Source organism: Protopterus annectens, chromosome 6.part1, assembly GCF_019279795.1.
Source record: "Protopterus annectens isolate FY-2018-M chromosome 6.part1, PAN1.0, whole genome shotgun sequence".
Lineage (NCBI taxonomy): Eukaryota > Metazoa > Chordata > Ceratodontiformes > Protopteridae > Protopterus > Protopterus annectens.
In genome coordinates this window covers 331,201,759-331,228,126 of record NC_056738.1, presented here as the reverse complement: position 1 = coordinate 331,228,126, position 26,368 = coordinate 331,201,759, and the positions used below count along the sequence as shown (strand labels likewise).

At 38.7% G+C, this 26,368-nt stretch overlaps 1 protein-coding gene across 5 annotated transcripts in view; it reads left to right on the top strand.

Annotated features, from left to right (window-relative positions):
- The window catches only part of ZDHHC4 (zinc finger DHHC-type palmitoyltransferase 4), a 193,010-nt gene extending 170,602 nt beyond the window's left edge, over positions 1-22,408 (top strand). For all 5 annotated transcript variants that reach the window (XM_044075752.1, XM_044075750.1, XM_044075753.1 and 2 more), the window contains one exon: positions 21,943-22,408. In XM_044075752.1, coding sequence (XP_043931687.1) covers positions 21,943-22,224 — 282 coding nt within the window. In that variant the 3' untranslated portion in view covers positions 22,225-22,408. The remainder of the gene's footprint in view (positions 1-21,942) is intronic.
- The last annotated feature ends 3,960 nt before the right edge of the window (positions 22,409-26,368 follow it).

The following is a 26,368-nucleotide window of genomic DNA, read 5'->3' as shown; positions in this document are numbered from 1 at the left end:
CATAACATATGGAAAAGGGAGCAGGTCATCAAAAACATAACATATGGAAAAGGTAGCGGATAATCAAAAATGCTTAGATACACATGATAAAAGAAATGCACAGTATCATACAGATCACGATTTATCATATACTATTTCCAATAATAAACTAAAAATATCAGCACAAATAGAAAAAAACTTAGAGGGTATGCAGATAAATATAAAGGAACAGTACAAAATAAGCAACTTATGGATAATCCAAAAAGATTTTATAGAGAATTAGGAAACAAAGCAAAAGAAATAGAAACACCACCAAAAAAAGAGAGATGTACATTTTGGAGAACTATTTATGATGATCTTTTTGAACATAGCACAGATGCTGAATTGATAGAAGAATTAAAATAAAGAGTAAGGAGCTCTAATGTGGAGAGTATGAAACGGAATGAGGTAACAGCCAGAGAAATTGAGATAACATTAAGAAAAGCTCCTAAATGATTCAGTACATAACTTCTGGTTAAAAATATTAACATTGTTAGACAAAGTAGCCCCCAGGGGTCTATCCTGGGACCTCTTCTGTTTTCCATTTTCATTAATGGCCTTCACACTGTCATCCCAAAAGTAAACTGCATTCAATACACGGACGACTCCACATTGATCTGCTCTGCCACCTCCCAGCCAGATTTGCAGACAATAACTCAGAGTACTTTTAACTTGGTTGAAAGTTGGCTTTATGATCATTGTCTGATTCTGAATCCCAACAAAACAAAGCTACTACTTTTCTCCCCCACTCAAAAGTCCCCGTTGTTATCCTTCTTCATTAAGTCTAATAATGGCACCATAATCTCCCCAGATGTCTACACGAAACTCCTAGGTGTTATCGTAGACAACAATCTTAAATTTGACAATAAAACTATCAAAACCATTAATAAAAACTTGGCTCACTATATAGGATTAAGCCATTTCTAACCCCACCTGCTAGAACTGCCATGGCCTGCTCCCATCTACTCTCTACCCTTTTCAATGCCTCCACTTTACTTACCAACTTAAACAAAACTGAACTTAAACTCTCTAGCTGCTATAATCACATAGCTAGATCTGTCACTGGCCTGCCCTACAGAACACATCACTGTAAAAACCTAAATAATCTTGGATGGCTAGAACTTTTTGTGTCTTTCGGCTTTTCCCGGTTAGGGGTCGCCACAGCGGAACTCCAGTCTGCTAATGATTGGTAGTAGATTTTTACATGCTGGCTTGCCAGGCCTAATGCACAACCTTCAACAAAGGAATGCCCATTCACGCATGTCACCACACAGAAGACGCTCTAACTGAGAATCGAATGGGCAACGTCTAACTGTGAGGCGACAACGCTACCGCAGCACCACCACCGCAGTCTCTTGGATGGCTAGAACTACACAGACTAATTCAGTATAACCAACTTATAGTAGTTCATAAAGTACTTAACCAACCTGAAAATACACCTGCACTTTAAAACATTATCTACCCCCACTCCAACCTCCGACCACTTCGCTCATCTAATAGACTGGTAGTACAAACTATCAAATCCAACAATTCAGCCGGTGACTTCCCTGTTCGCCAAACTCTGACAAAACTTGAAACTCACTGCCTGCTGACATTACCCTAGTGACTACCCTATCTCAATTCAAGAAAACTCTCAAGTAGTATTTCAACTCTTAGTGGTTATGTCCTTGCGCCAAGCTTGACTAAATCTTTAATTATACTTGTGTACCAATACTATTTTTAACTGAAACTTATTTGTGTTTTAATTTGTTAAGCCATATCATAAGTTTGTGAGATTGTATAACTTGTACTGCGCACCAGAGTCTGTAAATTGTGTTTAATTTGTATTATGTTATGCTTGCTTTTGTAGCTAGCTTTGGAGCTTTTCTCCCTGGGCCTCTGCTGAAAATGGCCATGTATCCATTCAGTCTATCCCAGTCAACAAATGTAAAATAAAATAAAATAAAAGATTTAGCCCTGAGTAAGAATTTCCTATATGTGCATCCCAAATATGCACCAAATTGGTTAACAAGAGGAAAAATTAAACTTTTCCTAAAAACTGTAGACCAATAACTTGCCTCCCGATAAGCTGTATACTGGAATTGATGCAGATAGAGTTAAGGGTAACAAAAGAAAGTTGTATGGAGAAAAAGCATCATTTGTTGTTTAATAATGCCATGCTAGAGAAGTGGAAAAAAAGGGGAGAATTTAAATATGACATGGATAGATTACAAAAAAGCATTTGACATCATTCCACATTCATGTACTTATAGATGTTTAAGATACACCCTGCATTGATCAGTTAAATTACAGTGATCATGAAACAATGGTAAACCACTTTGCAGTTAAGCTATGACAAAGGGCAAACTATTGTCCCAGCGATAAAAATTCAAAGGGGGATGTTCCAGAGTGATTCCTGTCACTTCTGCTGTTTTGTCTTGCCCTTAACCCATTAAGCTGTTTACTAAACAAATTGGGCTGTGGTCACAATTTGGATCCCAGAAACCAATCCTGTTTAAAGACTTCTCATTTAATTTTTGTGGATAACTTTAAAACTGTATTGGTCATCAGATAAGGAATTGAAAGCACAACTACAAATGGTTAAAACATTCTCAGATGATATAAGAATGGCATTTGGTCTTGATAAGTGAGGGAAAAAAACAATTTTAAAACAGGAAAGCTACACCACCAAGAAAATAATCTGAGACAGAAAGGGAGGAAAGACTATATACTACTTTGTGCTTCCTTACTAGCTTATTTTCTCTTTACTTTAAATTCAATTTCTCCTGGACTACCTACCTTAATATACATAGCTAGCCAACACTGTATATAATCTGTAATCAGTATTATCATTGTATACTCATTTTACATTGTTATGTATTTTTTTTGTGTACTAGCAAATGTCTTTATTCTTGGAGCTAGGGTTACCGCCTGTCCCACTTTGTGAGGGACAGTCCCTCTTTGGACAGTTGTGTCCTGCAAAGAATTTGTAAAAAGGGTAAATGTCCTGAAATTTTAGGACAAAATGATTTCCTATATTTTATGTAAAAGTTGTATAAAACAGTTATTCTGCATCTGAAACACCTAAATGTTACAAGAAACAGAATAAGCAACTAAAATGCTACAAGAATAAGCTTTTATTTAGGCAAAAAAGTGAAGTTTTGTCCTTTGTACTGGCCGTGGGTATGTTTCAGCCTGCAAACTCTGACGTCTATACCAAAAATGTCCCACTTTGTACATTTGAAAAGGTGGCAACCCTGCTTGGAGCTTGTATATATTTTGTAACTTTGGAGCTTTTCTCCCCGGGTCTCCACTGAAAAAGGGCCTCAGCCCAGATGGACCAACCCGGTCAACAAATGTCAAATAAAGAAGTAAAAATAAATATAATCAACTCACACTAGCCCATAACATGCTTTACTCCCTAGTCAAAATACCATCCCTTCAAAACATACTACACCCTTGCAGCAACACAAGAGTCCTTAGATCCTAACACAGACCTCTACTACAAGTATCTAAAGCCAATAACTCTGCAGGTGAATCCCTCTACAGCAATATAATTGCTAAACAATGGAACAGACTTCCCCCCCATGTCATAACCTTAACTTCCTCTGCCTCCTTCAAATCAGCCCTAAAATCACATCTGCTAAATTCTCATCTCTGTAACTGCGATAACCCCAGATAACTTTTAAAACCCTTGTTTTTTTCTCTCTAATTTTCCTCTCCACCATCACCTACCATTCAAATCCAATCACCACTCTCTTCCTCGACAGTCCTTCTAACGCTGTCCCTCCTCCTCCTCCTTACCTCCCCGCCTTTAACTACTTCTTCAAAATCTACTAACCAAGTCATCCAATTCCTTTTCAAACTTTGATTCCCTATGAGCTGGGCATTAAGTCATAATTTATGTTAACTGTCTTTATACTGAAACTACAGCATATAAAATGTAATACTCAGCTAAAGCTCATATGGCTCACGTTTTGCAACTTGACTTCTGAGATAAGCAGTAATACCTAATGATGTTCCCCAACTTGTCTACTGCCAAGGAATTTGTTAATGTTTAAATCAGTATTTTAATATTAAACAATGTGTATAACATATTCTGAATAATGTTGTATGTGGAGCTTTTCTCCCCAGGCCTGTGCTGAAAAAGGATCTGTGTCCAGTCAGACATTCCCGGTTAATAAATGTAAAATAAATTAATATATGAATAAAACGTGAACAAACGTGAATAAAACTCAGTAAAGAATACATTAGAAGACTAAAATTAATACTGAAAATTGCCCTGACATTTAGAAATAAGGTCCAAGCTGTAAATAGTTTGTACTTACTTACAGTTTTGGGGGTGATTGACTGGCCCCAAAAAAGTATTTGATCAGTTGGAGAGGAAAATAAGAGAAATGTTTCACACTTGTCATGTGATGTCTAAAAATTAGTGAATACCAAGATTATGTATTCCACACTCTGAAGGAGGTATGGGCCTCCTTGAAACTGATTACATTTACAGATCTGCAGTCGTAGGACTCCAAACAAGACGGCTGACCTCATCAGATCCAAACAAAGCGAATGTTTTAAAACATGAGAAAAGGAAGTCTAAGATGACAACCTTGCTTAGTTCAGCATAAGCATTTTGGTGTGGTGTGGGAATGGAAATCAAACTAGAACAAGACTGCAACCGAATGTGCCAAAAAAAATTAAGGAAAGTGATTAGATGAGAAGGAAAGAAAACTGGAAAATCCATTAATATGGAGGCAAGTACATCTTCATGTTTATCAAGATTTGGCGCAGGAATGGTTAATGAAAGATGAAAGGCTAATGATGGTGGGCCAGAGTAGTGGACTATGTACACATTGGTTTTCAAAGTCCATTGAACATGTGAGTGAAACAAACTAATGCAGGGTCTATAAAAAAGGACCTGCAAAACAGCTGCACATCTTGTTGCTGGATGTGATACACTCATGGCAGAGGGATTGCATACTGAAAGCCACAATAGTGTGGCAAGACTGTTGCAGTGGAGATTGTGAAAGCACTACAATATAGAAGTAGCTGAGAGGCATTGAAAGCTTGAACACAAAGCATTATAGACAACGATGAAGCTTATATCACAAGATCACCCATTATCAGCAGTTCAAAATGTTGGTGATTAAAAACTGATATAGTAGTCCATGAAAAAAGAACAAAAGTTGCATTGATTATTGAAATTGGTACACCTAGTGATTATAGTGTCTTAAGTACAGAGAGACACTTGTATCAGAATCTGCTGTCAGAAAGGAGAGCAATGGGGAAGAAAGATACTCTGGCAGTTCCAGTAGTAGAAGGAGCGACAGGTCTAATGAAAAAGAATTTACAGTTGGATTTAGATATGTTACCAATGCATGCAACACTGTATGAATTGCAGAGGGAGCAGTTCCAATAGTAGAAGGAGCGACAGGTCTAATGAAAAATAATTTACAGTTGGATTTAGATATGTTACCAATGCATGCAACACTGTATGAATTGCAGAGGAAGCAGTTCCAATAGTAGAAGGAGCGACAGGTCTAATGAAAAATAATTTACAGTTGGATTTAGATATGTTACCAATGCATGTAACACTGTATGAATTGCAGAAGGAGTTGGTTCTGGGCACATTGCAGGTGCTGCAAAGAACACTTTTGGCAAACATTGAGGAGTGAAACAATACTAATTTCAGGAAATTTAATTGTACTCTGGCTTAGGAATGGGGTCCATTTCTGTCATGGTATTAGAAACCCAAAACAGTGAAATAACCCTGATTTGGCTTAGTTATTAATGTCGGGTTTTTTTACTATTAGTTTTTAATTAAATACACAAACCCATTGGCTATTATCCTGATCACACATTTAAACAATACCAAATAATCTGAAATGGGGTTTTAAGTAAATTCAGATTTGCTGCTGCTTCCACTGAAAAACAAGACCAAGCTTCCCGATGGAGGCTACCCTTGCCATTTGAGAAATGCTAGTATAATGTTTCTGTAGCAGAAAAGAGGTAAGGAGAGAGAGAATAAATTTGTACTGCAGAGAAGAAGTTAAGAGTATTGTTAACATTTAGAAAGTGTCATATGCAATAAAACAGTTGAAGAATTGATTTTAAGCATAATATAGCTAGGTATTTTCTGTACCATTGGCAAACTTTTCAATTTTAGTAAGATGGATGCAGACAAAACTGTAACCATTTGAAATGTCAGGACTCCCTAAAGCAAGTTCTGAAACACGGAAACTGAATAGCTGAAAGAGCAGACGTACATATACCAAGTCCAAGTTGCCATTTCTCAGAATATTTCCTTTTCTGTTTAATATGGTAATCTTGGAGTTGGTATATATGCATGGGGGGGGGGGGTTCGATTCAAAATTCACCCTTCTCCTTTGTTTGTTTGTTTTTTTTTTTTGTTTTGTTTATTTCCTGGCTTGTTGGCACTCAGCATTTTGAGTGCTGACATTCCAGTGGGGAGCTGACAAAACAGGTAGCAGATTTTCTGGCTAGTAGTACACTGGCTAGTTTTGTAAATCTTCAAATGGAAATAGTATGAGGCATGCATAATTTAATGAACACTGCACTTGATTGTATGGTAGCTGTGGATGTGGCTGTGAACATTAAAGATACTATATTTGGCTACTCATGTTACAAAAACTGTTGATTTGCTTATGATTATAAAGCAGGTAAGGTACATCAAGTAGGCATACCCTAGTCGATTAGACATGACCCCAGTGAGTGCAAGCTCATAAGCACTCGCTCAAATATTGAGCTTAACAGTTGTGTCCATATTTAAGATGCAGATTGTTACTAAAATGTTAAGAAGAAAAACAGTGCTATGTAGAAATAAAATGCCAAATGCTGTAAAACATTTTTACTGGGTGGGCAAGCCCAATAGCATAGCTATGGTGGAGCAAAGTTGACAGCCACCCTAAGTGCAAGATGTTAGGGATCCAATCCCGAGATGCTGGTCAGTTGTTAGAGCAGTACTGGTATTCATTTCTGTACTGGCATCTCTGAATATCAGTACATAAATTAATTTTAATACTGGTTTTCTGCAGTGCTGTATGTAGTTTAAGTTGTAGCAAGTCAAAGATTTTTTTTCAGCTGAATTGAGGGGCTGGATGCCGAAATGAGGACCCAAGTAGCTCCTGAGTTTTAGGAGTGCCAGCCAGATTGTGTACCTTTTTTCCTCAACAGTTGAGGAGCAGGGCACTAGATTGGGGAATGGCACTGGACGCTAGCCCCTGAACTGCACACATCCTGAACTTAATTCAGGATTACACTTGCATGGGGAAGAGGATATATTTGTATTCTGTCCTATTTGAGGTTTTGTGGAATCACTGTTTTATTTAAGCTGAGAGTGTGGTGGGTGTGCAAGAGACATGGAAGAGCTCTCTGATCACGTAGCCCAGGCCGGTATGACCCTGACCCTGAGTAGCATCCTGCCCTCACCAAGAATGATGCCACAGTATAAAGAAAAAATGATCAATTTCAACAATTGGCTAAGTTTCTGGTGTCATTCAAAGGGGATCCAGTATCTGTCCGCCTGGGATGACATGCTCGACAAGCCACGTTGCTTCGCAAGAGATGACTTGCACCTGTCACCCTTAGGCTTTCGAATACTGGCCAAGGCTTCTGCTGCCCCCATAGTGCCTCTTTTAGGCAAGGCTCAAAAGACAAACCCACCACCGTAAATAGCACAAGTAACTAAAAACTAAGGGTAATGCTACTCAACGCCAGAAATCTAAACCTCAAAATGCATGCACTCGAGGCACTCCTCAGTATGGAGAACATTGATATCTGTGCAGTAACAGAAACCTGGTTTAAGGCTCCAGAGAGCACCCCAGCACTACCAGGCTATAACTCATACCATAGTTTTCGGCCACAGAACCCGGACCGAAACACAAAAGGTGGGGGGGTGTCCATATTCATCAAGGATACCCACACCTCCAGGTTAGTGGTGCAGCACAATGCCTCAGAGATCATCCATGTGCAACTAACAACGGGCAAAACTGTAATTCAAATTGTAGCTTTCTACAGATCACCCACTATGACCCAGGACCCCCATTCCGCATTTCTGGAGACAATGGAAAATATGAAGGTCTTACGAAATGCCGTAATATTGGGTGATTTCAATTACTCAAACATTAACTGGGAGAACTACGCAAGTACTAACTCCCTTGCCCAGCACTTCCTAGAATTTATAAACTCGAATGCCCTGGATCAACTGGTCAACACCCCCACCAGAAGTGACAACATATTGGACCTGGTCATCACCAACATGGGCGACCGGTGTTCTACACTGGAGGTCAACCCCTCGCTGGTTAGATCAGACCACAGACTAATCACTCTGGATATCCACATTCCGCCACCACCCCCAATCAAGGAAACCACTGTGAAAAACTTTTCAAAAGCAAGCTTCACGTTACTTAAGACCGAGGTGGAAAGGTTCACAGCCCCCATGCTAAAGGACAACGCTGTCCAAGCTGCTGAATCCCTTACAAAGGCATTCTATGAGCACCTGCAAGAATGCATGGATTGTGCTATCCCAAGCAAAATCAAGATTCACTCCTCCAAGAAAAGGAAACCAGTCTGGTGGACCCCTGCCATAAACAAGCTATACAATAGAAGGAGGAAACTAGTACAGAAAAGAGTAAAATCCCTAAAAGGAAAGACATCCCTGATCACTATCAGCAAAAAACTATGATTCCTCATAAAATCATCCAAGGCTAGCTTCGAAAGAAAAATTGCCAAGGACTCCAAAGATAACCACAAAGCGTTCTTTAGCTATGTCAAAAACCTAAGTGGAAACTCTCAAATCTGCTCTGAGTTAGTGCAGAATGACACAAAATACACTGAACCGACTTATATTGCCAATGATATTGATATAGATTGATGATATTGATATTGGAGGGTTGGGAGGGTGGCCTAATGGTTAAGGTATTTGCCTTATAAACACAAGGTGCAGGGTTCAAGTCTCACATGGGATAATTGGCTAGGCTTAAAATGGCTCATAAGGGCCGTTAGCTTAGTACTAATCTATGAACCTATGAACATTCTGGCAGACAGGTTTAGTGCAAACTTCACTCCCCTCTCACCCCCTAAAGGGCCCATAACCATACCAGAAGAATGTAGAGCCCCGGCAATCACTGACACACAGGTTAAAACAGCCCTATCCAAAGCCAAAAATACAGCTTAAGTGGGACCGGATGGCGTCGCAGGCTGTGTCTTACACAAACTCCAAAATGAACTAACCCTTCACCTAAACACACTGTTCAAACTCAGCCTCTCTACAGGTTATGTACCCATAGAGTGGCGCACAGCAACAGTTATCCTGCTCCGCAACGGACCCCAGGAACTATCGCCCTATAAGCCTTACTAGCCTGGTCTGCAAGGCTATGGAGCGCATTATCATGGAACTCATTAACAGAGACATTGGGAACCTCCCAACATTGGACCCTACCCAGTTTGGCTTTGTTAAGGGCAGATCATGCCTCCTAAACCTGGTGGACTTATTGAGATAGTTACCAAGGCTTTAGACTAGGGAAAGGAGGTCCACAGAGCCTACCTAGACCACTCAAAGGCTTTTGACACCATTCCCATTCTGGTATTATAGACAAACTCACCAGCCTGAACTGAAACCCCTACATCACGAAATGGGTTCCCAATTGGCTCATAGATAGAACCCACACGGTGAGAGTTGCAGGCTCTAGGTCCGACTCTAAATCAGTTACAAGTGGTGTCCCCCAGGGCTCAGTCCTGGGATCCCTCCTGTTCTGTATATACTTCACAGAGGTACAGGCAAGCACAGGAGGACTATGGCTGACCAAGTTCGCAGACGACTGCAAACTGGGGGCCATAACTGACTCTCCGGCTGATACAGATATCCTCCAGAAGGGTCTCACTGAGACAGATACCTGGTGTCAAAATCATGGCCTCAAGCTAAATGCCAAAAAGTGCATAGTCATCCCCTTTGGAAAAAACAAAGTACCCACGAACTACCACATACCTGGTAGTTCCCTAAATACAGAAAATGTAATAAGGGATCTGGGGACCCAAGTAGATAGTAATCTCTCCTTTGATAATCATATTGCCAAGGTGGTTAGAAAATCCTTCTGTGTGGCCCACCTAATCACAAAATGGTTTGCATCTAGAACAAAAGAGGTTATTTTTCCCCTCTACTCATCACTCATCAGACCCATCATAGAGAACAATGCCCCATTTGAGATGTACCTTACAAGACACCTGCAACAGCTGGAAAGACCACAGAAGTACCTCACCAAGAGGATTACTGGCCTCAAACAGATGCCCTATGCAGCCCGACTGAAGAAATTCCAGCTGTACTCGGTTGCATACCGCTTACTCAGAGGTGATCTCTGCCTGACATACAAGGCCATGTCCAAACCAGAATTGATGGACATGCTCCACCTAAAAAAAAAACAAATCCCCGAGAGCCACACGCTCTAGGGATCTAAACCTCACTACAATGATAAATATGACTTGCTGGAGGGATAGACTCCTGTCCCAGAGACTCCCCATGCTTTGGAACAGGATTCCAGTCTACATTAGGCAGAGCCCCTCTGTTCAAGAGAAACCTTGACGAGTGGATGGGAAACATAAAATTTACCCCGGGGATCACTGCAGTGGCTCTGCTGGACAGAGGCACAGGGAGCTAATAGTTCTGCTGGACAGAGGCACATGGAACTAATCTGAGGGGGCTGCAAAAGCCAACACATTCTGGCTAGGCTTACAGATGCCCTCGGGCAGATAGCCTAGTACTTACCTATGAACCTGTAAACTAAAACAGCCTTGTGGAGACCGAATGTATGTATGTTTTTTCTGTGCTGCCTAAGATTTCTTCCTTTTTTAAGTATGCAAGTACCCACAACAACCATACAAACGTCCATTTAATATATCTGTCTCTTTTACTCCACCCCACCCGCACACAGAATGGCTGCCATCAGTAAAGCTAGCCCCATGTTTGTACAATGGTTATAATGCTTCTGTTGTTGCAGTTTTTCTCCCTACTACCTGTTACTTGAGCAATGAGCACCATTAAAGTACCCAGTTCTCTGAGCCCATTCTAGAGTGCCATTAAAGTACTCCATTCTGTCTCCCCATTGTGTATATCAGTAGTGCTTTAGTCAGAGTAAATGTGCATATGTAGCTCTCAGCACATCCCATGGCAGTGTACAATAATGGATTACAGTTATCCACACTGTATTGTTTGCTTACATTACTTCTGACCATCTCTGTCATGTTCCTGGTTCATAGTTTTGATGACAATTCCAGTGCGCTGAAAATTAATGTTTTGATCAAGTAAAAATGACTTTACTCATTAAGTTCCATTAACAGTAAGAGCAAATTAAGCTATGGTATTGTGTAAATACACAGTAAACCTAACAGGCAGTGGCTGAAAAACAAACAGGGAAACTTACTGGCACAAATGTTGTTGGGGTTGGGAGGGTGGCCTAATGGTTAAGGTGTTTGCCTTACAAACCCAAGGTGCAGGGTTTGAGTCTCACAAGAGATAATTGGCTAGGCTTAAAATGGCTCACAAGGGCAGTTAGCCTAGTACTAATCTATGAACTATGAATCTATGAATATGTTTAAAATGAGACAGCTGGTCCATTCAACCAGTTTTCAGAAATGAACACTTGAATTCCCTAAATGTCATTTTTTGTCACTGATACATTATTGTTTTTTTCCTTGCCATAACGTGTTGTAAGTTATGCAAGTAGTGATTTTGGTGCAAACTGTATTTTTTTTAGTAGTATTAATTAAAATGTTTATGGAACAAAGTGGCACACTAAACTAGGTATAAATCCCTATGTCACAAGATGGGTTGCCAACTGGCTCACGGACAGAACCCACTGTGAAAGTAGCGGATTCCAAATCCGACATCAGACCAGTGACAAGTGGAGTACCACAGGGTTCAGTCCTGCGTCCTCTCCTGTTTGGTATCTACTTCTCTGAAGTGCAGGCCAACATAGAAGCTCTTTGGCTAACAAAGTTTGCAGATGACTGCAAACTAGGAGCCATAATCGAAACTCCTAATGATGTGGACAAACTACAAAAGGGCCTCACTGAGACAGATACCTGGTGTCAAAGCCATGGCCTGAAGCTCAATGCCAAAAAGTGTATTGTCATCCCCTTTGGCAAAAACTCTGTACCCACGAACTACCACATAGCTGGTAGTCTACTTAATGCCGAAAATGTGATGAGACCTTGGGACACAGGTGGACAGAAGTCTCTCCTTTGATAATCACATCGCCACAGTGGTCAGGAAATCCTTCTACGTGGCTCATCTCATCACAAAAGGATTCTCATCCAGAAAAAAAGAGGCCATTGTTCCCCTCTACTCATCACTCATTAGACCCATTATAGAGTACAACGCCCCTTTTGGTATGTACCTCACAAGACATCTACAACAACTGGAAAGACCACAGAAATACCTCACAAAGAGGATTACTGGCCTCAAACAGATGCCCTATGCAGACCGTCTCAAAAAACTACAGCTTTACTCCATCGCATATCGCCTACTCAGGGGCGATCTCTGCCTAACATACAAAGCTATGTCAAACCTAGAGCTGTTGGACATGTTCCACTTAAAGAAATCCCAATCCCTCCGAGCTACACACTCTAGGGACCTAAACCTTGTCACCACAATAAACAGAACATGCTGGAGGGATAGATTCCTGTCCCAGAGACTTCCCATACTCTGGAACAGACTACCTATCTATGTCAAACAGAGCTCCTCATTAGCACTCTTCAAGAAAAATCTTGATGATTGGATGGGAAATGGGAAATTCACCCCGGGGATCACTTCTGTGGCTCTGCTCAACAGGGGCACAGGAAAATAATTTTCTTGGGTGGTGAAAGCCAGTGTACATTTTTTGGCTAGGCTTTTTTGGATAGGCCGATTGCCTGCCCATGTCATCCATCAAGTGACAGGGTTAGGGTCAGTGAGAGAGAACACATTTTCCATTTCCCTAGCTTGTATTCTGTATTACTGCCATCTGTCTTGTGTTATATATACTCTTATTATTGTCACCAGGGCACAGTGGTGCAGCGGTTAACATTGTCACCTCACAGCAAGAGGTTCTCCAGTTTGATTCTCGGCTGGGGTGCCTTCTGCATGCAGTTTGCATGTCCTCTCTGCATTTGCTTGGGTTTCCTCTAGGTACTCCAGTTTCCTTCCAAAGACATGCTTCTGGAGCATTTCTCCCTGGGCATCTGCTGAAAATGGGCTCTGTTCCAGTCAGACTTTCCTGGTAAACAAATGTTAAATAAAATAAATAAATAAAAATATTGTTAGTAACTTCTTGACCATGTGTGGTATTTGTCTGTGTATTGTATCTAGCTTTCTGTTGTAACATTATGGTACTGACACAAGTAACACATTTTTAAATGTGGAGCTTTTCTGTCCAGGCCTTTGCTGAAAAGGGGCATCGTGCTCAATCAGATTATCTTGGTAAACAAAAGCAAATACATTAAGAAATGACACAGACTGCTTGATAGAGAGGGAATAAATAGCACTATGAAAGAGCTCTTACTGCCTTATGATGGGACAGGCCCTGACATTTTACGGTATTTGACTGCAGAACCCAATATAAGTATAGAAGGGAATGATGGTACATGCCCCAATCTCAGAACGTACTCCATTTGTACCCCCAGCATTACAGAGGTATTTCCCCGATTGTGTTAAAGTAAGCTATTTGCTCCATTCTTTGATTTTGCAGGAGTCTCCCTTTAAACTTCTGAACTTCTCACATACCTCAGAAATATCCTGATTTTTTTCTGGACATCCCTATTTTATTTTAAATTACAGGCTTTGCCATGTTTTCCCACTCTTACAATGCATCATCCCAAATTGCTGATGTTCACTGATGTAGTGACAAAAATTTGTTTTCTTTCTTTAAGACGTGTGAGTAGTGTGTGCATGTCACTTGCACATGGTTGTTCAGCAGTAACAGGCTGCAGCTGCTGTCCATCTATGACTACCAGTGTCTGCACTTCACTTGCTGAGACTGTACCACTCTGTCATTGGTTGAGTTAACAACGGACCACCTCACCCCGTACATTGATGACAGTATTAACCCACAATAGCTAAAAATTGAAACACCAGAATTATTATTTTCTTTTTCAGGGATGTTTTCCTCATCTTCTTCCACATTTTCACTTAACAGTCTTGCTCTGTTCTTGTACTGACTCCCCCAATTAATTTGTCCAATCCCCTGCACTGAGGAGTAGTCAGAGCGTTTTCTGGTGTATAGCATGAAGGCTGCAAGATCCAGTCAAGTGTGTGTATATGAATCAGAGACAGAGAGACTGTATTGCAAAACCATAAGTAAAGTAAAAACTGGTGTCTGTGGTCTGGCTGCCAGACAACAGCAATTACTACTTGAAATTATGGCTCAAACAGTAATTAATATCACTACTTCAAAATAATATGGATCAAACAATAATTAATATCTGTACTTCTTTAGCAGACAGACTTTCAGACTTTGAAGTGTGGGCCTACAATGGTATATTTTACATTTTATTTTATTACAGTCAAGAATACGGCTCAAATTATTTGGGGGTCCTCGTTTTTTGCATGAGCATCTGAGACAAGTTCTTTCACATGCCCTGGATCAGGTTCCACGTTAAGTGAAGCACGTAACTGACCCTATGAGCCTGTCATTTGCTTCCATCTAGCGAGTATGACTCATTTTGTGTCTGATCATCTTGAAAGGATGGCACTAAGACCAGGAAAACTTGACTAAATGAGAAAACAAATAAATGGACCCGGTACACTTTGTGAATTTATTTAAGTGCTTTTGTCTTGAAACATACAGTGGACTTCATCAGAAAAAATTCACTCATGTTAAAGACATTTAAATACATACAAGACAATGTCACATGACCATCTCATCCAATAAAAATCCACATCTTAAAAACATATTCCTTTTAAAAAGTAAAACATTAAGTAAATTGATAATAACCAATAGCTATAAGTAATCCCATCATATCAAATGTGCACTCCATAATAATTTATTTCTGATATGCTTTTAATTTTAAAGGGTACATAATGGACAATAATGCATTAAGTCCAGGAGGTATAGTAGCATTTAAATTTATATGTACTGGATCCAGTTGGTTGTTTTTTTTCATTTAGTCCTCCTGAAAGTTTGCTCCCAACTCTAGTACCTCTTTACTGCTATACTCATTGTTTGACTTGTTTCTTGTTTGTTCTTCTTTGATTTGATCACCTTCTGTTATCATCTTCCAGTCAGACTGTTTGTCAGCATAAACACTTCTCACATCTGTTGGCAGCTTGTATTCCCTACATTTGTGTTCTTTGAACTATGGAGTTTAGAGCTTCTTTCCCCAGGTTGACTTGTATTTATAGTAAAAACGTATTTAATATACAATGTTATCCAACAGGTTCACACCACATACAGAAAAAAATACTGTTATGTGGTGTATGTGAAACTGCTGGATGGATTTCTATTTTAAATGTATTTCTGTCAATATTGACAGGCTGTCTCTCCACCTCCTCCCACTCTCTTCAATTTGTCTTAATTATTTACCTTTTAATATGCATATATTTGAAAACAGTGATAGTACAATAATTAAATACAGCACCAAGTAATCACACTCTGGATTACAATAATCCAAAATAGGTCCATAAAACTGAAAAATTTGTTGCAAGTCCAGTGATGAGGGTGCATCACATACACAGATCAAAAGGTTGGAGAGAAAGCTGTAAACACCAGGCCACAGACCTCTGTCTTAATTCACTTATTTCCTCTGACAAAGCTTACAGGTCTTCATTGAAATCAGTCAGATTCTCCACACAATATTCTGATCTGCCTTGCAAGCAATGAAAAGTGCTAATTTCCTGAACTCCAGCTTTCTGAACAAGCGTAGTTTCCTCCAACCAGTCTGCTGGTATTAATTCTTCAAACTATGAATTATATATCTTATATTCTTTGCCCAAAGTGCTTACAAAGTGCTCTACTGATGTTTTCTTCAATTCTTTTGACTATAATCTAAAAATTAGTGTATCCTTTGTCAGATAGGCCTTTTTAATTACTACTATACAAAGTAATAATGTAGACAATCCGGTGTAATCAGGAAACTTGCATTTAAAAAGCTATGTAAAGAAATGCATGTATTAATATATAATGTGTGTACATATACATACGTATATACACCCACACGTGTATACAGGTGTGTATGTATGTGTGTATATATATATATATATATATATATATATATATATGTGTGTGTGTGTGTGTGTGTGTGTATACGTCTGCGTTAAACATACATACATACATAAAATTAGCCACAACTGGAGACTCTGCTTTATGTTTCAAGTGTGGTTTGTTTACAAGGAAGTATCCATCTGAAAAGGAAAATATTTGTGGTATTAAGATATGACTAATGAAAGGTCTCTCAAACGAAAATTGTCTTTTTCTAGTCAATAGACTCTGAGGCAGGGTGTTTATCCTCCTGTATTCCTATAGGCCAAAGTCTGTGTCTTTCCACAACTTCCTCAATCTATCAGACAGCACAACTCCAGTGCTCTGTCTCACATTGTATAGGTCCATGCTTGTGTGTCTCTCCCCACAGTAATTCCTCTCTCTCTCTCACACACATTGTCTTCAACTTTGCATCTCCAATATGTGGAATATTACCTTTCACAAACTGGAACAAATGGGCAAAATGTGGAACACTGACAGCATGTTAAGAACTTTAACGAAGAAGCTCACAGCATGGTTAAAATGTCTTACTTTGTAGTTTATAATAAACTTCTTTTGACTAGTCAGTATGATTCACTGTTACTTACCATGGATACTAATTAAAAATTGTTTATAATGGATGTATAGTAAGATACTTTCAGTGGGGAGCAATGTGGAATATGGACTTTTTAAGACTCAAAATGAGGAATATTCGTCATAATGAGTAAAGTTGAGAAGTATGCTGGCTCTGTTTAACAGCTAGGTGTGGCTGTCCACTTAGGGCAGCTGTGAATCCATCCTGCAGATTTCTCCAAAACTGATTGTAGGTCTACACACCCCACAGTAGTTGCCTGGGAGCAATATATGACAATGCAGACAAGTGTGTGTGTGTGTGTGTGTGTGTGTGTGTGTGTGTGTGTGTGTGTGTGTGTGTGTGTGTGTGTGTGTGTGTGCTCTACAAACAATAAGCAAACATTATAGACAATCACGAAAAACATGTCAATGCTTCAGTTCCTTTATCACTTTAATGCAGATCTAAGTTGTTGTGTCTTTCGGCTTTTCCCGGTTAGGGGTCGCCACAGCAGAACTCCGATCCGCTAATTATTGGCAGTAGATTTTTACGTGCTGAGTTGCCAGCCCTGACTCACAACCTTCAATGAAGGTACGCCCATTCACGTATGTCTCCACACAGAAGACGCTCTAGCTAAGAATCGAACAGGACAACGTCTTACTGTGAGGCGACAACGCTACCGCAGCACCACCAATGCAGATCTAAGTGTGAAACAATATATTAATGTCAAGCATCTGGGGATTTATCCTAGATTTTCATGCAGTTTGTATTTGGAAAACAAAGTACGTGAGTTTTAACAAAGGTGATAGAAAGAAGTGTCTCATAACAGAATCCTGTGGGACTCTAGAATTTGTAGTATATGAAAAGGAACAGCTGTTTAAGGCAATATGCTGCTAGCCCTACATAAAGCAGCAGTCCTGCATCTGACTCTCACAACATCCATTTGTGAGCCATGTGACTACGAGCAAATCATTTAACCAGACATGGCTCCTGATTCGCCCCTGACAGGTTCTGTAGGACCCCATGTCTGATTATAGTCCAGTCCTAGGCAATTAAATAATGGAAATTAACCTCTTGATGTCCAGAAAAGAACAGATGATAAGTAATGAATCTGAAATGGGAGCCAGGAACAGATAGAAGAGCATGCTTTTTGGGCAGATTGATGTCAACTTATCAAAGGCAATTTCAGCAAACAGAAAAAAATGAAAATCATTCAGCAAAACTGCATTTGATGAACAACTCAACAATTTTGTTTTTCCAGGGATGCAAGCTCCCTCTACACTCCCCAATGTAAGGGGACACCCTCACACCCCCTTAAGAGTATATATACCAACTCTGAGGTCACACAATAGTGGAGAAAAAAGCAAACTACTGTCAGCAAAAATAAATTCAGCAAACAGCACTTTGCTTTTGCAGTCACCAAAATTATGTTTAGTGAGACGGCATGCTCCTAATTTGGGCATAGCACTATTTATGGTCTTGCTCTTTCTAGATTCAGTGATTTTTCTTAATAAAATTTGACCTGTTTGGCTATAATGAATTTTTATATAGGCTGACATCATTTATTTAATAATGCATTTATCACCAGAATGTAATATCTGAAGACCTGCCATTCTAAAAATAAATTTGAAAATGTTCTTGTTTTAGACCTACTATTCTCTTAGTGTCACTGCTATGTTTTCAGTAGTAAAATACGTTAAAGTGTATCACAGACTTTAATGAATTTCAGAAATAGCTCATCCAAACCAGCTCTGTCATACCAAGTTGTCCTTTTGTCACCGATTCACTCAAATCAGTGTCATAAGTTTAAAGAGGTTGTCTGTGAAGTTAAAAAAAGGTGTGTGTCGAGGGAACATCTCAGTGTAATGCATGAGTAGACTATAGGTGCAGTTATAATAAACCTGTACTTACAACTCTACATCCCATTTGTAAATGGCTCCTAACATGATGGAAGCAATCTCTCTCTCACCTTGTACGCACCTGCACTCACTTGCGACAAGATTGATAAAGCCAGCCATCACTGGAGAGATGAGGATATGTGGAGCAACAATGCACATTCCAGAAGTATTTTATTTATATTTGAAATCATGTAAAATAAATGTTCCTATTCAGTGGATATCACATAACATTTATACATTTAATTAAAACAAATGCAGTTATGTTAACATGTAGCATTTAAAATGCAGCTATGGTTCAGTTTAGTTCAGGGTGGCAGAACTCGAAGATGGTTATAGGCTTGAAAGATACTGTATTCAACTACATTAAAATGTTAATGTTTTTGATAATGTCTTTAAAATTTTATTTGTGAATATTCTGTATATTTTTCTTTTTATATAATTATTTGTGTACCATTTGGCATTTGTAAAGGTAATCTTACTGTTTGTGTTTGGGAAAACAAATATGTAAGAAAGGTAATAGAAAGTAGTGTCCCATAACAGAATCATGTGGGACACCAGAAATGTTAGGATATGAATATCCTTCTTAGAATGTTTGTCACTTTCCTATTATTTTAATCATCTTGTCCATATATAGCTTGTCTGTGACATTGAACCATTTCTTCCAGATAGATTACAGATTAAATTAGACATTTAGTTAGAACTCCTTGGTTGTTGTAAACGGTAGCCAGTATAATGTATTTGCCTTGACTCACCGGGTTGGGGGGCATAGCCCACTGTGCTGTCATCAGTTTTCATACATTCACCTCTGAGAATTCTTTTGGCCTGTCTGCAGGTACATCACTTCTGCTTTGTACGTTTTCCTGCTTCCAGCATACAGAGTTCTGACAACAAGTCACAGAAGGCTATTTAAGCAGTAATCCATTCTAGGCGTGTGGAATGTGCAGTGTTTATCCACAAGTGGTACAGTTAAACCATAGACAGTAAATACTACACAGCCCATACCCCAACAGTGGTTGCAGCTCCGTAGAAGTGGATTTATTGAAAATAGTCTCTTTGTACTTGTTTGGCTTAATGTGCTGATGCCCCCCCCCACACACACACACACAAAATCACAAGCATACATGCACAAACTGTATGGGAAGTCAGAGTTTTAACACATGTATCTTCTTCTTTGTCTTTTCGGCTTTTCCCGGTTAGGGGTCACCACAGCGGAACTCCAGTCCACTAATGATTGGCAGTAGATTTTTATGGTGCCAAGTTGCCAGCCCGACGCCCAACCTTCAGCGAAGGCACACCCATTCACGCATGTCTTTCAGAGGCCACTCGACTGCGGGGAGGACATGCAGACTCCACACAGAAGGCACTCCAGCCGAGAATTGAACAGGAGAATGTGTATGTATATATATATATATATATATATATATATATATATATATATATATATATATATATTCTCGGCACGTAAAAATCAACTGCCAGTCATTAGCGGACCGGAGTTTCGCTGTGGCGACCCCTAACCGGGAAAAGCTGAAAGACACAACAACAACAACAACAACATATTTGTTAGCTGGAGAATTTCACTTTAAGACAAGTGTCCCTTTTTAAAGGTGACACATAAGGACTGTCTGATTAAGTGACTGTCTCACAGTGACACAGTTTACAAATGGAAGCTGAGGGAATCAAACTCTGGGCCACTGGATGAAGCTCATTGGCTTAACCCTGTGAACTAAACTGCTAGACAGTTGAGGTATTTTGGGACCATAAACTGCTATCACCAGTGTTAAAAAATGTAAACAGATTGTGAGTGTGGTATTCTCCAAGGATTCATTCACACACTAGTCAAATTAATATCAGTGGAGCTTAAAATAAAACTGATGAGAGTAAAGTAAGTGAAGAAGACCCTAAAACTAGTAATTCCTCATGACTGGACAGCAAGTCAACTGAGACAGAGGTCCTACAAATGGCAATATTATCCCTGTTCACATACTCAGATATCACACTGCTCCTGTGAGTAAAGTGTTGAAAGATGCACATTGTGGGTGTGTAAATGAGTGCCGGAAGTTGTGTGTTGTGCAACTGCCTGTACCAAAGAGTAAACTAATGATCAGTCAGAGCATAACATGAGCATGGCCTAACCAAATGGAGTAATGTGTGTGTTTACAGAAATGTGTGATACAGTGCATGAATAGTTTATGTTGAGAATTGGTGTATGACGAACTGTATGCCTGTTCATTTGTTGTTTTGTATATTTGAGTTTAATGCTCAGAATGAATTTTACATTGGTGAACAGCACTGTTTAGTGACGAGGGAGAGAATCTTGCCATTCCTTTGTTAAGGTGTTACATTATAAGAATTACCCAAGGCAGCATGGCATGATGTTTCATTGGCCAGTTAACATTCTAGTAAGGTTGTATGAAATTTTATGACAGCGAGACTCAGTTGCTGATTCATCCAGTAATTTGTTTCTTGGTATTATTCATTATATTGCAGTGAATGGGATCTGGAAACATCATAGTTTTGTATAGTTCAGTTAAAAGTAATAATGAGCTGAGTGAGTCCCGGGCTCGTTGCTAAGGTGCTACGTTTAATACCTGGTATATACAAGCGACGTGATGGGTAGACATTCTCCTCACTCTTTTTTCATTTCTATCCTCCCACACGCTTTGCTCCGAGTCAAAGAACTACCAACAGGTTCTCTGTTTTTAACATTGGATTAAGCACCTCTCTAAGCCATGTACACTGTAGCAGATTGGTCCCTTCCTGGTAGGGGCAAAAAGATTCTTTCTTCTTGTTTTTTAAAAATCTGCACCGTGCAGTCCCTTCAGGTAGCTGCCAGTATGCACCTCTGGAATCACAGCTGCTTTATACTCTGTAGCAGTGGGGCAATGTTACTTCCTTATGTAGAAAAGGAGAGATATTTTTAACTAATGTCCATCCAGTACCAACCCCTCAAACAGATGCAAGATGTCTGTTAAGGCTATCCTCCACATGACCTGTTTCTTCTATGTGGCTGCCATTTGGTGGGCATTCTTTATGTTGTTTTCTGTATGCTCATACCATTCCCATCTTTTCTCCTGATATGTATCTAAACTGAGTGACTAACTCAATATGTAATAAGGCAATGCATCTCCCCCTCAGTATCATGTGATTTTTACAATTGTAATATCCATTATTAATTTCAATTTAGTAGGTAGGCAAAAGTGATGACTTTGTTTGACTTCTGCAAAACAAATAACGTTTATTTTCTTTACTTTAGCACCTGTTCCTGACCTTTCCACGTGTTGTATTCATGCTTGGGTTCTTGATTGTTGTTTTCCTGTTGTTGGCGGGATACCTTTGCTTTCACTTGTACTTGGTTCTTGTGAATGAAACATCCAATGAATGGTTCAAGAAACGTCAATGGAATGTGATACAGAGCAAACATTTAAAACACAAACACAAGTCAGCTAAATGCAAAAGCAATTATCACAGAGGAGTCCTGGGAAATATTAAAGAAATTTTCAAGCCTTTGACTGATGTTGAGAAAAAACATGTGTAACCAGGAAAGTGAAACCATTGAGTATTTAATTTATTTTTTCACATTTTCTATTTTTAATATGACTGCCATTGATGATACAAGCTTTTCATACTTTTTTCATAGGAAAGTCCTAATATGTGCAAATAAGTCTTGCAAAATATGGCAAATATCCTGATGTTACAGAATAAAAAATATTTTTACTTCATATGCTGCAGAAAAGTTCTTTATATGAAATATTTTAATGTGATAAATTATGTGATAGTGTTTGGGTAATAAAAAGAAAATGTATAGTGTTTTGGCTGAAGTCCTCATTTGTCCAATAATTGTCTCACATTTCACTAACAGAATTTCCTAGTTTTGGGTATTCTAAAAAGGTGGCAACCACAACCTTCCAAGATTACATTTTTTGTTAAATGAGTCAAAGTTTACTTCCCTCAGGCCTGATTTTCCCCACTATGTGACCTTGAATAAGTCACTTAACCAGACAGTGTTTGAGGCCAACTGGGAATTTGAGCCAAGCTTCTCAGTGGTCCCCTGGACTGCAAGCCTCATAACTACATATGAAAGTAAACCAAAAGGTACATTGTACTCAGGAGGAGAATTATTACTATAGAAGACTAAATGAGTTACCTGGCCCTTGCATGCCAGCATTATCCCTTTCAAGACCACATTTGGATAGTAACATTGTGGTTACTATAATTTGCTGGCATAGTGCCATCATAATTCCCTTGGACTACCAATTTTGTTATTAAAGAGCTACAAGGAAAGAATCAGGCAGGTAGAAAGTGTCAGTGACATTATTCTACCAGGACTTCCAAGATGGATGCACACTGAGTAACAGCTTAATTTCAGGTCTCCCAGTGTGAAAACAAAAACTCAAAAAAGAGAGCAAGTGACTGTCTTTTGGGTAAATTTCAGTAACTGGCTTATAATTGCACTGCCTGGATGCCAGCAAAAAGAAATTCAGAGAACCTAAAAAAAAATCAATCTCAAAAAGGTGAGGAGAAAACACACTGGGTGGGAATATCTTGCAGCTGTTCAGCAAAAAGCAGTTCAAGCTCCAGCTTTGGTGAAGGACATGACTTCCAGTGATCTAGAGGAAAAACAAGTCTGATGTGCTCAGAAATTAAAATAAATGAAACACTAGTGGAGTATGTCAACTCAAATAAAAGGCTAGAAAAAATGGGAAGAAGTATAAGGAGATACTAAGATGAGCTAATTGTAAAAATTAAGAGGTCAACATGAAGAAAAGGCTGACTAAGTATGAGACTGTTCAAGAAGGGATGTTTCAAGAACTGGTAGAATTAGAAGACAGAGCACTTAAGGAAAACCTGAAATTTTCTGCTGTACCAGAGAAGTTGGAATGAACAGACTGTATTAATTTTATGAAAGCACAAATAAGCAACTGGACTAATATTCCACAGCAGTTATTGTTAATTGAAAGGGCACATTGTGTGCATGCTCCAAATCTGGCCATGAGGAAATGACCAAGACCTTTAATAGTAAAGATGGAATACTACCAGCAGAAGGAGTTGATTCTGACAAAAAAAGCACAAGCGTTAACTAGAAGAACAAGGAGTACATTGGAAATGAACCAGCAACTGGATTTGGGGAGATGAGATCAACATGAAGAAAGCCAGCAACTCAGAAATTCATGAATAAATGTGTTATTACAAAGAAATAATTAAATGTTTGAAGTATGATGGAACAAGAAAACCTTGGAATATTGGACTTTTTCGACTCTGTTAAATTTGTAGAGACTCCAAAGCATATGTCCTACTTTGTTATTAATGCTTAGAAGAAGATTTATGAGAGGGGAAGAGGAGGGAAAGAGTCAACTGTAAGTAAAACAAGATGTTCTTAACTGTATTTTTATGATACATGGCACTACTTGCATGTTATAAAGTAAAGCGTTTTCAGCTGATGTGTATAATAAGGAGAGTAAAGTAAACAGGTGCACCTCTTTTTTTTCTTCTTTCCTTCATGCTCAGTTTTAAGATATGTACACACTGCAGTGTACAAAGAGAAGAAAGCCTGGACAAAATAGCATGATATAAGTAAAATCGATATGCTTGTTCTTATTTTTGCATAGGGGAATGATTGGACTAAGTCTGTTGTCTTCATTTAATAACAAGTTTTTAGGGTAAACAAATACATATAAAAACACAAAATGTAATGAATATTGTGTAGTGTTTCCATTTAGCACATAAATGTTCACAGTATAACGTGTAGTGGAAGGCAACTGTATCTGGTTCTCATGTTTCTCTAAATACAGTCTTTTAAGGAACAATAAAAACAGGATATTTCTTTCTTTCAGTGGCTAAGAGATGTTTTTGAAGGCATTCAAGTTGTTTTCTTCTTTTGGGAGAGGAATAAAGATAAGACAAACACAGACAGCACTTAGTGGAAGTAGAAGCACAGGTTGTGTCATGCATCCTAGCATGGATAACATTCATTATAGGTTAATTTAAGCCTGTGAGTGTTGCTGTCAATTCTGGGACAGTTGTTCCTACTAGGAGTGTTAAAGGTCATTATTTGAAGATGCACATAGTTTTTTATGTTAGTATTCAGTTAATAGGTCTTGGGTGTTCCAGAGGTGCATTTTTTGAGGGTATTCATTAAAGCAAGAAGTTTCATAAGATGTGACTTAGGTTCAAATGGATATGTCAAGAAACAACTGTGTAAAAGATCATCGTGCCAGACATTACTGTATGCATGTAACACAAAAGTTGAAACTATTTATTTAAAAAAAATTGTTATACATAACAGGTGGGAATAATAACTTCTTATCATAATGACATTTTTCCATATTATCTTTAAATGTGCATGGTTTCATAGACATATACAAAAAAGAAAAAAGTAGTGAACTGTATTAAAACAATGCAGAGTACAAAAAGCTATGCTACAGAGGGCACATTCAGAAAGAACTGAGCATCTGAATTTCATAGTAAGGATTTCAGCATGGTTATTCAGTGAAATATCTGAGACAGAGATAAAGGGAAGTAGTTATATTAATTGCAAGAGGTGCTCCAATAGTGATAGAAGAGGACAAAAGAGATAATTGTAGATTTGTAATAATAAGGAGCTGCTAGCAAGGAAGGAGGATTATACTGGTATGTATTTATTTTCCAGCTGAAACTGCTACAATAGAATGTAAGAAAACTCTGGAAGAAATAATCAGCTTTCAACTGGAAATATTACTTGTAGGTGGGGACTAGAATTTGACTTGCAAAAGTGAGAGTATATCTGGGGGCCAAGAATGGAAAATATAACAAAATAGGGTAGATTTTTGAAGAAATGTATGAAAATATTTGGTATGGAAGATATGAATTCAGTAGTAGAAGTTGAGAGAATTTACATATTATTCCCCAAGGTATAAAAACTGGCCTCGGCTAGACAGAAATTATATTTCACAGGAGCATGTCCATTTAATTGAAAGTTTTGATACACATCCAATAACTGTTTCAGATCATGAGCCAATATTAACTAAAATAAAAATGCAGAATGATGAAATAAATATAAGACACTGAGGCTTCCCCATCTATGTGTTAATAAGTGAGGAACTTAAGGAATGGGTAGTCAAAATTATTTGGGAGTTGTTAGAGAAGATAGAAATTTCGTCTAGAAATGTAGCTAGGGAGTGGGATAAAGTTAAAAGTGGAATTTAAAAATAGAGTGGAAATAAAAGAAAAAGTGATATGATTAAGAAGTAACAAGAATTATTTAGACAGACTGACAAAGGTTAAAGTATTCCAGAATGGGGGAATCTCACAGAATATGAAGAGGTGCAATGCAGAATGCTAAAGAGAGAATAATGTACTACCTCGATAATGTTCATGAGTTTAGAAAGATTGCTGTTAAACACCTGTTTTATGATAATAACTCAAGAGCACAAAAACTTTTAGCACAACGGCTCAGGCAGCAGAAAGAAGGGGTTGTTGCCAAGCTTAGGGAGCCTATAACAAGAAACATATCCAGAGATTCTGTAGCGCTCTTAGAAATGTTTTGGAAATTTTATGAAAATCTGTATAAAGCAGAATAATTTAGAAATAAAAAAGTCCAAATGGAAATGTTTATGGAAGAATTAAATATGTCAAAGTTAGAGGCCGATGAGGCTCAATTACTAACAGGATAGGAGGAGATGAGTTAAAAATGGTGATGTGCA